This window comes from Pongo abelii, chromosome 2, assembly GCF_028885655.2.
Source record: "Pongo abelii isolate AG06213 chromosome 2, NHGRI_mPonAbe1-v2.0_pri, whole genome shotgun sequence".
Taxonomy (NCBI): Eukaryota; Metazoa; Chordata; class Mammalia; order Primates; family Hominidae; genus Pongo; species Pongo abelii.
In genome coordinates, this window is record NC_085928.1 from 110,196,088 (window position 1) to 110,209,046 (window position 12,959).

General features: G+C 35.6%; 1 protein-coding gene across 1 annotated transcript in view; it reads right to left on the reverse strand.

Moving 5' to 3' along the window:
• TOPAZ1 (testis and ovary specific TOPAZ 1) overlaps nucleotides 1-12,959 on the reverse strand; it is a 90,997-nt gene that overhangs the window by 32,133 nt on the left and 45,905 nt on the right. Inside the window, exons 10-12 of the mRNA XM_024245097.3 lie at nucleotides 11,812-11,963; nucleotides 11,513-11,605; nucleotides 8,466-8,581 (exon numbers count right to left, since the gene is read on the reverse strand). Of these exons, the coding sequence (XP_024100865.3) occupies nucleotides 8,466-8,581; nucleotides 11,513-11,605; nucleotides 11,812-11,963 (361 nt within the window). The remainder of the gene's footprint in view (nucleotides 1-8,465; nucleotides 8,582-11,512; nucleotides 11,606-11,811; nucleotides 11,964-12,959) is intronic.

A 12,959-nucleotide genomic window follows, 5' to 3' on the forward strand; every position in this document is an offset into this window, starting at 1 on the left:
TTAGTGGAGATGGGGTTTTACCATGTTGGCCAGGCTGGTCTCAAACTCCTGACCTCAAGTGATCTACCCACCTCAGCCTTCCAAAGTGCTGGGATTACAGATGTAAGCCATGGTGCCCAGCTCCCATTTTCTAACAGTATCATTTGTTTGTTTACTATTGAATTTTGAGACTTTCAAAATATATTCTCAGCTGGGCACAGTGGCTCATGCCTGTAATCCCAGCACTTTGGGGAGGCCGAGGTGGGTGAATCACGAGGTCAGGAGTTTGAGATCAGCCTGGCCAACATGGTGAAACCCAGTCTCTACTAAAAATAGAAAAATCAGCCAGGCATGGTGGCACGCATCTGTAATCCCAGCTACTTGGGAGGCTGAGGCAGAAGAATCGCTTGAACCCAGGAGGCGGAGGTTTCAGTGAGCTGAGACTGTGCCACTCCAGCCTGGGTGACAGAGCAAGATTCCATCTCACGGAAAAAAAAAATATATATATATATATAAAAAATATATAATATATATAAAATATATACATAAAATATATATAATATATACAAATATATAAACATATATATATATATAGGTTTCCAAATTTTCCCCTATTTTTTCCTAAAAGTTTTTTGTTTAAATTCATGATTCATTTTGAATTAATTTTTGCATAAGGTGTCGGATTTGGGTCAAAGTTTTTTGTTTTTTACTATGGCTGTTCAATTGCTCCAGCATCGTTTGTTTAAAAACTAGCTTTCTTCCATAAAATTGCTTTTGTACCTTATAAAATCAATTGAACATATTACTAGTGGTTTATTTCTGGATTCCCTCTGTTCCTTTGACCTATGTCTCTCTCCCTCCATCCAATAACATACTTTCTTAATTACTTGATTACTGTTAGTAAGTCTTAACATTAAGTAGAATGAATCCTTTTACTTTACCTTATTCTTTTTTTCTTTTTTGAGACAGGGTCTCTATCTGTCACCCAGGCTGGAGTGCAGTGGTGCAATCATGGCTCACTGCAGCCTCTACCTCTGGGGCTCAAGTGATCCTCCCACAGCTACAAGTCCCAATTAGCTGGGACTACAGGTGCGTGACATCATGCCCACCTAATTTCTTGTAGAGATGGGGTTTCACCACGTTGCCCAGGCTGGCCTTGAACTCCTGGGCTTAAGTAATCTGCCTGCCTCGCCCTCCCAAAGTGTTGTGATTACAGGTGTGAGCCACTACACCCAGCCTATTCTTTTTTTAAAAGTTGTCTTAGCTATTCTAGTCCTTTTACCTTTGCACGTAAATTTTAGAATATACGTTTTTACACCTACCAAAAAATCTTGCCAGAGGGATTCTGATAGGAATTGAGTTAAACCAACAGATGAAATTTTGAAGAATTGACACCTTTATTAAGTCTCCCAATCCATGAATGTAGTATCTCTATTTATTTAATCTTTCAATTTCTTTTATCAGCATTTTGTAACTTCCAACATACAAGTTTAGCATGTGTTCAGTCAGATTTTTACTTAATTTTTGTTTTTAGCCATTGTAAATGATACTGTTTTAAATGTTGGTTTCTCCAGTTCGTTTTCAGTATATAGAAATATGGTTGATTTTTGTGTTGATTTTTATGCTGCAACCTTGCTGCACTCCTTAGTTCTAGGAGAGTGTTTTTTTAAAATTTTGGTACATTCCTTGGCATATATGCAGAAAATGTCATCTGCAAATATGGACAGTTTTATTTCTTCACTTCCAATCTGTATGCTAGCTATTTCCATTTCTTGCCTTACACTGGCTAAGATTTATCATAGTATGTTGAATAAGAGTGGTATCAGTGAACATCCTTGCCATGTTCCCAATCTTAGGAAGAAGCATCCAGTCTTCCATCTAAATATAATATTTGCTGTAGGTTTCTTACAGATACTGTTTGTGAAGTTAAAGAATTTCTTCCTTTATTCATAATTTGCTGAGTTTTAAAAATAACGTATGGATATTGAATTTTGTCAAATGCTTTTGTGTATTAATTGAATAATCATGTGGTTTTTCTTCTTATGCTGTAGATATGATGAATTACATTGATTTTCAATTATTGAACTATCTTTGCAATCTTGAAATAAACCCTATTTGATAATGGTGTATAATTCTTTTTACAAATTCCTGGATTCAATATGGTAGTATTTTATTGAGAATTTCTGCATCAAAGCTCAGGAGAGAGAATACTAATTTGTAATTTTCTTTTCTTTCTTTTTTTTTTTTGAGACAGACTTTCACTCTTGTTGTCCAGGCTGGCGTGCAATGGTTCAATCTCGGCTCACTGCAACCTCCGCCTCCTGGGTTCAAGTGATTCTCCTGCCTTACCCTATCAAGTAGCTGGGATTACAGGCATGCACCACAGTGCCCAGCTAATTTTGTATTTTTAGTAGAGACGGGGTTTCACCATGTTAGTCAGGCTGGTCTCAAACCCCTGACCTCAGGTAATCCACCCGCCTCGGCCTCTCAAAGTGCTGGGATTACAGATGTGAGCCACCACGCCCAGCCGTACTTTTCTTTTCTTTTCTTTTTTTTTTTTGGTATTCTCTGTGTCTGGTTTTGGAGTCTGGGTAACACTGGTATCAAAATATGCTGGTAAATGTTCCCTCCTTTATGTTTTCTGCAAGAGATTGTGTAAATCCATGCTGATTCTTCTTTGAATGACTGGTAGAATCGTCCAATGAAACTATCTGGCCCTTGAAATGTCTTTTTTGGAAGGTTTTACATGATGGATTAAATTTCTTCCATAGTTATAACACTATTCAGATGACCTAGTTCATATTGCATCAACTTTGTTTTTTTTGTGGTTTTTAAGGACTTGCTCCATTTCATCTATGTTGCTGAGTTTATGTCAAGTTGTTCAAGGCAATCCCTTATGATCGCTTTAATGGCTGCAGTAACTGTACTGATAACCCTGGTCTCATTCCTGGTATCGATAATTCATGTCTTCATGTCTGCTTTTTTTTTTTTTTTTTAAGTCTTGCTAGAGGCTTAATTTTATTGATCTTTTCAAACAAACAGCTTCTTGTTTCATTGATTTACTTTTTGTTTTCAGTTTCATTGATTCATATTCTTAGCTTTATTGCCTTTCTTATGCTTGCTTTGAGTTTATTTTGCTCTTATTTTTCCTTGTTTTGTGAGGTGGGAGCTTAGAATATTGTGTAATGGATTTTCCTCTCAGGATTGTTTTAACCACATCCCCAACTTGTGATACATTTTCATTTTTATTCAGTTCTAACAGTTCACTTAGTTTTGAAACTTTCTCTTCACACGTGGATTATAGAGAAGTGTGTTGTTTAATTTCCAAGTGTTTGGAGATTTTCCTATTATACCTCTATTATTGATTTCCAGTTTGATTCCATTACAGTCAAATAATGTACTCTGTATAGTTTTAATTGTTTTAAATTTTTTGAGGTTTATGATCCAGGATATGGTCTACCTTGGTGAATGTTCCATAGATGCTTGAAAAGAATATGTATTCTGCTGTTTTGGGGTACAGTGTTCTATAAATGTCTATTAAACCCTGTTGATTGATGGAGGTGTTTGGTTCTATATCCTTGCTGATTTCCCAGTATTTCTATCAATTATTGAGAGAGGGATATTGAAGTCCCCAACTATAATTATAGAATTGTCCATTTCTCCTTTCAATTCTATAATTTTGTTTCATGTATTCTGAAGCTGTTTTTTGGCGCATATACTTTATAATTGCTATGTCTTCTTGGCATATTGATCATCTTATTATGCAGTGTCCCTCTTTGTACCTGTAGTTTTCTTTGCTCTGAAGTCTATTTAATTCGTTATTCATATAATCACTCATGCTCCTTTTAAAACTAATCTTCGCATGGTATATTGTTTCAACTATCTATATCCTTATAATGGAAGTTAATTTCTTGTCAAGGGCATATAGTTATACTTTTATATATATTCTGCCAACTGCAATCCTTTAATTATTGTATTTATAACATTTACACAAACAGCATATCTTGGATATCACTCTAAATAAATTCATAGAGAAATTCTTCATTTTTTAATGGCTGCAAAGTACTTCATTGTGTGAATATACTATATTATTCATCTACTGTATTGGTATTTAGATTGTTCCTAATATTTTGCAAGTATAAACAATGCTGCAATGAATAACCTTGGGTGTGCATATGTTTGTATTGATAGAGGTGTATTTTCAGGGTACATTTGTAGAATTGGGATTGCTGAGTCAAAAGGTAAGTGCACTAGAGCAACAACTAAAAAATATATATATACAAAGAGAGATACTCAAAAACTACAGTTAATCAGAATGGAGTTCTAAAAATGTTCAAGTAATCCCCACAGGAAACTAGAAAAAGGGAAACAGGAGATAAATAAAAAGTAACTAATAAAGTTGCAGACTTAAGCTCCAGCATTTCAATACTCACTTTAAATGTGAAAGTTTTAAAATAATCACTGAATGTTAAGAAATTTCCTAAGTTATAGGCACATATAAATTGTCACTAATGTCCTGAATATAAATGTTAAAATTCTTTCTAGCAGCCTTATCTTCTGTGAAAGTCTTTCAAATGAACTGTAAACTAGCTAATTAAAAATATAATCAAAATCAAAATATAAATGTGCATTAAAATTCATTTGACTATTTTGGGATGCTGAAGCAGGCACATCACTTGAGCCCAGGAGTTTGAGACCAGACTGGGCAACATGTTGAAATCCTACCTCTGAAAAAAATACAAAAAAATTAGCTAGGGCATGGTGGCACGTGCCTGTAGTCCCAGAGAGTTGGGAGGCTAAGATAGGAGAATTTCTTGAGCCTGAGAGGTTGAGGCTGCAGTGAGCCATTAGCCATGATTGCACCACTGCACTCTAGCTTGGGAGACAGAGGGAGATATTGTTTCAAAGAAAAAAAAATAATTGCCTAGTGCAGAATAGGGTGATTATTTCAAAGAGTCAAGAAAATTCAAGTATAAAATAACACACTATTTTTTTTTCTTTTGCCTTGGAGCTGGGTTCACATGCTCAGTTATGATCTGAACTCTTTAACTATCCAGTTATTATCCTACTCTCTCAAAACTCTCTCCATCATAAAATAGGTCATCAATGTTAGTACCTCTTAAAGAATACTACATACAGTCATGCATCGTTTGATGGGTATATGTCTTTTTTTTTGAGACAGAGTCTTGCTCTGTTGTCCAGGCTGGAGTGCAGTGGCACGATCTTGGCTCACTGCCACCTCCGCTTTCCAGATGCAAGCAATTCTCCCACCTCAGCCTCCTGAGTAGCTGGGATTACAGGCGTGCACCACTACACCTGGCTGATTTTTCTATTTTTTGCAGAGATGAGGTTTCACATGTTGGCCAGGCTAGTCTCAAACTCCCAACCTCAGGTGATCCACCTGCCTCAGCCTCTCAAAGTGCTGGGATTACAGGCATGAGCCACTGTACCCGGCTGGGGATATGTTCTCAGAAATGTGCCTTTATGTGATTTCATCTTTGTGTGATCATCACAAGGGTGTACTTACACAAACCCAGATGGTACAGCCTACTATTCACCTAGACTATATGATATAGCCTATTGTTCCTAGGCTATAAACCCGCACAGCATGTTATTGTACTGAATACTGTAGGCAACTGTAACACAAACTGTAGACTTTACAAATACTATATACTTAGGCTACACTTAATTTAGAAAAAAACTTTCTCTTTCTTCAATATTAACTTTAACTTACTGTAACTTTACAAACTTTTTGTAGTAACACCCAGCTTAAAACAGAAACACACCGTATATCTGTACAAAAGTATGTTCTCTATATCCTTATTCTATAAACTTTTTTCTATTTTTGAAAATTTTTATCTTTTTACTTTGTAAACTGTTTTGTTAAAAACTAAGACACAAATACATGCATTAGCCTAGGCCTACAGAGAACACGGATGATCAGTATCACTGTCTTCCACCTCCACATCTTGTCTCCCTGGAAGGTCTATGGGTCAATCACATGTATGGAGCTGTCATCTCCTATGACAATAATGCCTACTTCTGGAATACCTTCTGGAGGACCTGCCTGAATCTGTTTTACGCTTAACTTTAAAAAAAATATGAGTAGGAGTACACTCTAAAATAATAATAAAGTACAGTAAATACATAGACCAGTAATACTAATTTATTATCATTATCAAATATTATGTACTGTACATAATTGTATGTGCTATACTTCGATATGACTGGCAGTGCAGTAAGTTTGTTTACACTAGTATCACCACAAACATATGAGTAGTGCATTGTGCTCTGACATTATAACAGCTAAGATGTCACTAGGAGATAGGAATTTTTCAGCTCCATTATAATTTTATGGGATCACCATGGTATATGTGGTCCATCATTAACCAAAACACCATTATGGGGCACATAACTGTAATGGTTTGAAGTGGGAGCACAGAAAGGGGCAGAGGGTATAAAGATACAGTTTTCAAAGTTATATACTGTAAAATAGACTAGGAATATTCATGATTGTGTTGCTTGTGTTTGAAAGCACAATAGGGCAACTACGGTTCACAGAAATGTACAGCATATTTCAAATAACCAGAAGAGAAGCTCTGGAATGTCCCTAATACAAAGAAATGATAAATGTTTGAGGTGATGAATATCCCAGTTACCCTGATTTGATCATTATACATCGTATACATGTATCGTTAAAACTCATGTACTCCGTAAACATATACAACTATTATGCATCAATAAAAAAAGTGAAAAGCTGGATTGTTCTGGGGTCTTCCTATATACTAACAGGGTCTGCTGTCAATCACTGCATGAAGGGTGAAGTTCAGTAGCTATTCAGGGCACCAGATACTGCTATTCTCTTGAGCCTTGATGCATACACTTTCCCTGTGCTAACTGCTACTGAATCTGGTGGGAGATTAACATCTGTTAGTCATGTGAGCTCTCTGCCATAGCTGCCACTGCCCAAAATGGGAAAAGTTTTTCACATATCGCTCTGGTGAAGAATGAACTCAATCTCTGGAAGACAACATCAATGCACCCTACTTAAAAACAAATTAGACTCCAGAACTATATGCTGGATGAATTATACTTTCCTTACAAAAATTTGTTTCCTAGGTAGTCCCCAAAATCTATTTACAGTGTTACAATTTTCATGGAAAACATGAATATTAGTATTAGTAAATTAAAAAATCATAGAACTTGGAAAACTCAAATTAATTTCAATGCTAGTGATTGAAGGGAAGTAGTACTACTTAGAGCTGCAATTCTTTTAACTGCACTGAGGCATCTAGGGCACAATGGCAAACTCCATAGGTTAGTTTAAGTTTGTTAAATAAGCCTATGTTAAGGCTGACATCTGTCAGACACTGAACAAATTACTACTATTAACTTGTTTGGACCTAACTAGTTAATAAATGGGACAGTTAACATCTTTCTTTTGGCCTAGGGACACAGAACCAAGAAAGTTTGGGAACCTCTGCATTAGAGGATAATGAGAAATGAGATAAAAATAGTGATGGAAGCTCCATATTGGAGATTTCTGGGCATTGTGAAGGATTTCAGTAGTTCATTTGCTCTTTATCAAATCTAATTATATTTAAAAAGTTATGATTCATTTAAACACATAATTTATATCTTTTTTTCTATTTATGTTATACTTTAATTTTTTTTTTTAAGTCATGGCTTTCCTTTTTCTTGGTATATTATGGTACTACTTGTATAATTGTGAGAGGTTTTTTTCAGTTTTTATTTATTTATTTATTTTTGAGACAGAGTCTCGCTCTGTCGCCTAGGCAGTGGTGCGATCTCGGCTCACTGCAACCTCCGCCTCCCAGATTCAAGTGATTTTCCTGCCTCAGTCTCCTGAGTAGCTGGGATTACAGGCACGCGCTACCATGCTCAGCTAATTTTTGTATTTTTAGTAGAGATGGGGTTTCACCATGTTGGTCAGGATGGTCTTGAACTCCTGACCTTGTGATCCACCCGCCTCGGCCTTGCAAAGTGCTGGGATTACAGGCGTGAGCCACAGCGCCCGGCTTTTCTTTTTTTTTTTTTTTTTTAAAAGGTCTTTGGAGGCCCACAAGCTGAATAGATAAAGTAAATAAGGGAGGGGCACTAAAGTATTTTATTGAGCTAACAACAAAAAATGAGTCAAATAGAAAAAAGAATTAAGGTAATTTGTACACATATAAGAGAGTACATTAGGTGTAATTAAGTGGTGAAGCAGAAGATAAAAGACACTCTTTTCACACTTGATGAACAGGACGTTGAGAGGAAATGAAGTACTAAGAAAAATAAGGTGAGGCTGGCCACAGGCAGCTTGACTAAAGTAGGGCACAGCCAAGAGACAGGAGAACAGTTTATGACAGGCTACTATCTAAATGTTTGGGCATACAAACAGTTATTAGAGCTTTGCCTTCAGCTTTTATAAGTCCCCACCAAGACACATATATTTTGGCTTAAATAATAATGATTTTTCTCACCTGGATTTCATTTCCAGAACTGCAGTTATTTCTTGTTTGGAAGCTTGTACTTGGTATAAAAGCTTAACAATATAGTTAAAGTGCTCTGGGTCAAGCACCATCCCGGCTTCAACAAGCTGTAGAAGAGAAAAGAGTGGTTATTCTTACAAAAATGTGACAGAATTGAGAAGCCAATGTGTGTGAAACAACTAAGACACTGATGGAAGAAGTGAAACATGGAGACGAGTGGAATAAAACTCATTTAAAAAAATGGAGGCACAGAACCACAAAAAGATATCCTAAGAATTTAAAGCAAAAATGAAAATATTAAGTTTTTGAATTTTCTTCCTGTTCTCTAAGTTATCTCAACCACTTTATCATATATACCTCTTATTTAGTACTCAGTCTGTCTTCTAGTCTAGGACTGGTATTCATACCTCATCCCTGATTATAAACTTCCTGAGAAGTATTGTTCCTGTGCCTCACATAGGGCCATGGTCAGAGAAGAATCAGTGATTCCTTGATAAATTAATCACTCAGGTGGACCAACTGCCCACATGTAACATAGCACTTAATTAAAAAAAAAATCAATTCAAAGGCTTTATCCATCATCCACATATGACTCATTTCCTGTCTTCTTCATGAGCCTCAACTCTAATGAAGAGAACCAACAAGGGAATATCTGGATACTTCTAGTGTGAGAATAGATGACTGAGAGGCAGGCCTTTTCTGACAGCTCTTCTACATGACATTATCCTGGAAAAGTGGGAAGATACAAGGTTGTGAGCTGGCAGTCTTATTAGTTGCCCCAGCTCAAAGGATCCTCTTGACCTTGGTTCAAAGGTATAATGACTAGGTCCTCCAATACCTCCATAATACCTCAAAGGTATTATGACTAGCTACCCTGGACAAGGATTTAGAGAGTTAAGAATGACTCAACTGAGTGGTGTTTGAAATTCTCTGAGCAATATTTTTGCTGATAATTTTATATGGTTCTATTCTGGTTTTCAGAAAAATTCCCCTTTTAAGAAATTACTTAAACATCAAAATATATTTTGAATGTTTGGGAGAATGCATGCTTTGTTTTCAGTATAGATCTGAAGGGAGTACTAGGAAATAAGAATTTGGGGTAGGATAACAAAACAATACCAGGGGTAAGTGAAGAAGCTACCTGTTTCAAGGTATAATGTGAGATGCTGTAATTTGGCTGTTAGAACTTACAATTATATATTTTGAGATAGAATTTCTTTTAGTGAAGGATAATAGTAACAAGCTGCTGAGAGATTTTCCTCACCTTTGAACTACAAGGAAAATTGTCTCAAATTTAGTGGTACTCGGCCCCCTTTGAATGGGTCCTAGAAATGCTACCCTAAGACATGTTATTCAACAACTTTAACTAAAAATAGTTTTGGTAAAAAAAATCCTATAAAAATGACTGTTTAAAGCCTGTTCTAAAGATTAGGCTCTAATCCTTAAGCTCTATTAGCTCCTCTAGATTCAAAGCATGCTCAATTTTATTTTAAAAGAGGAAAACAGCTCCTCTCCTAAACCTACCAATCCACTACCTTAACAAATAGTTTTCCAAACATCATGAAGTAAAGGACTGGACATCATGATTTTTTTACTGTTATGCTCTACAACATTTGAAAGGTCGCTGGTGGTCTAACTGTATTCACTGACCTTGCAGTGACTTTTGACTAAATGAACAAGGCCAACTATAAACAAACCTGCAAGAGAACAAATCAGTTATCTGGTAACTGACATGCTTTAAAAACTCTGCCCTTTAACACTGCTCAAAGACCAGGGTAAATATAAATTGTTTTGTAACAGACTAGGTAACAATCTAAGGCAGGACAAAAATGTTAATTATCTTTTCTCAGTGATATTTTTGTTAAATACATGGAGTATGGTACACTGCTAGAATAAAGAGGAGGAAAAGCATCTTTCTCCATGATGATATTATGGTGTTATTACTGAACCCTGAAATAGTCTTAACAGGGAAATTGGCACTGGTTTTAAACAACTTCCAGAAATGATGGCTCCATATTAGCCATGCAAAAATGAAAATCATTGTCTTTGTTAGATATTCTCCACTAAGGGTAATTTTATTTAGACAGTCACTGTGGGGTACATTTTGCAGAAAGCCAAGTTATTCAGTATCAGACAATTTATGGAGTCCTTACTGAGATTTTCTACAACCTCTATGGGTTATCAGTAACTTTTTTTTTTTTTGAGATAGAGTTTTGCCCTGTTGCCTAGGCTATGGCACAATCTTGGCTCACTGCAACCTCCGCCTCCCAGGTTCAAGCAGTTCTCCTGCCTCAGCCTCCCGAGTAGCTGGGATTACAGGTGTGCACCACCATGCCAGGCTAATTTTTTGTGTGTTTTTAGTAGAGATGGGGTTTCACCATGTTGGTCAGGCTGGTCTTGAACTCCTGACCCTGTGATCTGCCTGCCTCAGCCTCCCAAAGTGCTGGGATTACAGACGTGAGCCACCGTGCCTGGCAATCAGTAACTTTTGATTCCAAACATTTCTAGGCAAGCAATTGTCAAGTTTTGTAATGTGAAATCTGAGGTATTCACTCAAATATCTGTTCTTCTGCTTGAGTTCTTCCAATGTTGCTTCTGAAAGAAAACTGGCAGTTTTCCTATCAGGCCTATTCTGAAGTAGATGATTGAGTAGTATCAAATACTAGGAAGTATCTAACAAAAGTTGAATTTTATATTTTTGTAAGTCTTTTTTGGTTTGTTTATTTCTGTTGTAAATGATCTCAATTCTTTTAGAGAAAGAAAATTTTATTTAATCATCCTTACAGAGTAGAGACGAAGACAATTCATATATCAAAAAGCAATAACCTGAGTGTCTGAAACTATTTAAGAGGAAGGCTTATCAGCCACTGGATTCTTTTTTTATAAACCCTATTTCAAGAGAAAAAGAATACTTCTGGAAAGAGAATTCTTTGGCATCCAGAACGTGAATAAAAGGCAGCTCAAGGGTACCCCCCATGGAAACAATTATTTTCTTGGTTACTCGCCATCAGAGAATAAAAGAGAAAATAAAACCATACCTTGCAAAAGATATCAATTAAAGCAGGTACAGCATTCCTTAATTTCATAGTTGCCACATACTCAAATATGTTTAGTAATATTTTCAGAGAAGGCTGGATAAAACAAGAAAATTACACTCATTTTCAGATCTTCTTTCAGTATACCTTAAATTTCTCAAATTCATTTATGTTGAAAAACACAAGTGGTTTCTAAGAAGTATTCAACAAATACAGAAATTCAACTGCTAAATTCAAACAATGAATATGACAGATAAAGTAATATAAAATATTAAAATAACATATATTTTCAGGCTACTTACCAGCATTTTAACCATTATGCTGAGGTTCACTATCTGAAATACTTCTTTCAACAAACAATGTTTGAGTAAAGAATTTAGAAGGTCATTTAGCACTTGTAAATCAAAGTATACACCTGGGGGAAACTTTCTGTAGTACTCCATAAATACGTTTACTGAAAATGAAAATATATATACTAAAGTCATTTGCTGCTTCAGATATCCGTATTTCTTAAATTTGATAATTTTTCTATATATAAAGATAAAATAATAAGAATTCAATGTAAATTCTTGAAAGGTACAATTCTACTATTAGAAACAGTGGATGAAAATTAAAGCAAAAGTCAAAATGGCAATAATATTTGAAGTCAACCAAGCATGTTCGGCATGAAGTAACCCATGTGCTACCTGCAAAGAATAGGTCCAAATTGCCATTCCCATACATCATAGTGTCAATATGAACTCCTAGAGAGTCAAGCTCCCGGGGTCTTGAGGCAATAGCCTTGGTACATATGTGAGGTTGTATAGTTTGGTGATGGATGCAGACTGTTTTGACACATACCCATTCTTGTTGCTTTAAACCCACCAACATGTTGACATTATTTTTAACTTCTCCCTGCCTCGTCATGGATGGGGATATTTTTTATTTCAGTTTGTGATTCTGGAACATTCTACTAAAAATTACAACAATGCTGATTAGTTTTCTTTGAGAAAGTACTTCCTTCTTGCCCATCCAAATCCTTGATTTTCTATGTAACACGATGTTTCCAATTTTTCCCCATTAATTTTACTAAAATTATTTAAATTGGGATTCTTTCATTGATCTTTTTTTTCTTCATTCCAAAATTTCCCAGGTTAAAATCTGTATACCTTAACTGCCTTAGTAAAAATACTTTTGGTTTTATTTTGTGTTAATTATTTCTATTAGAAATATTTATTACTAGCTGGATTACCTGGTATTGTTTAGGAAAGCCAGTAGCTACTGACAAAGTTCAGTGGCACAAATGAAAAATTAATGTTAAAGTTTTAATAATTTTTAAAACTTTAATAATATGGTATAACAATATTCAAATTTCTCGTAAAGCTTTTTTATATACTACAATTATTTTCCCTGGACACATACAGATAAATTCTTGCTGCTATACTTTTGGCAGTATTTATATAGTCGCCTA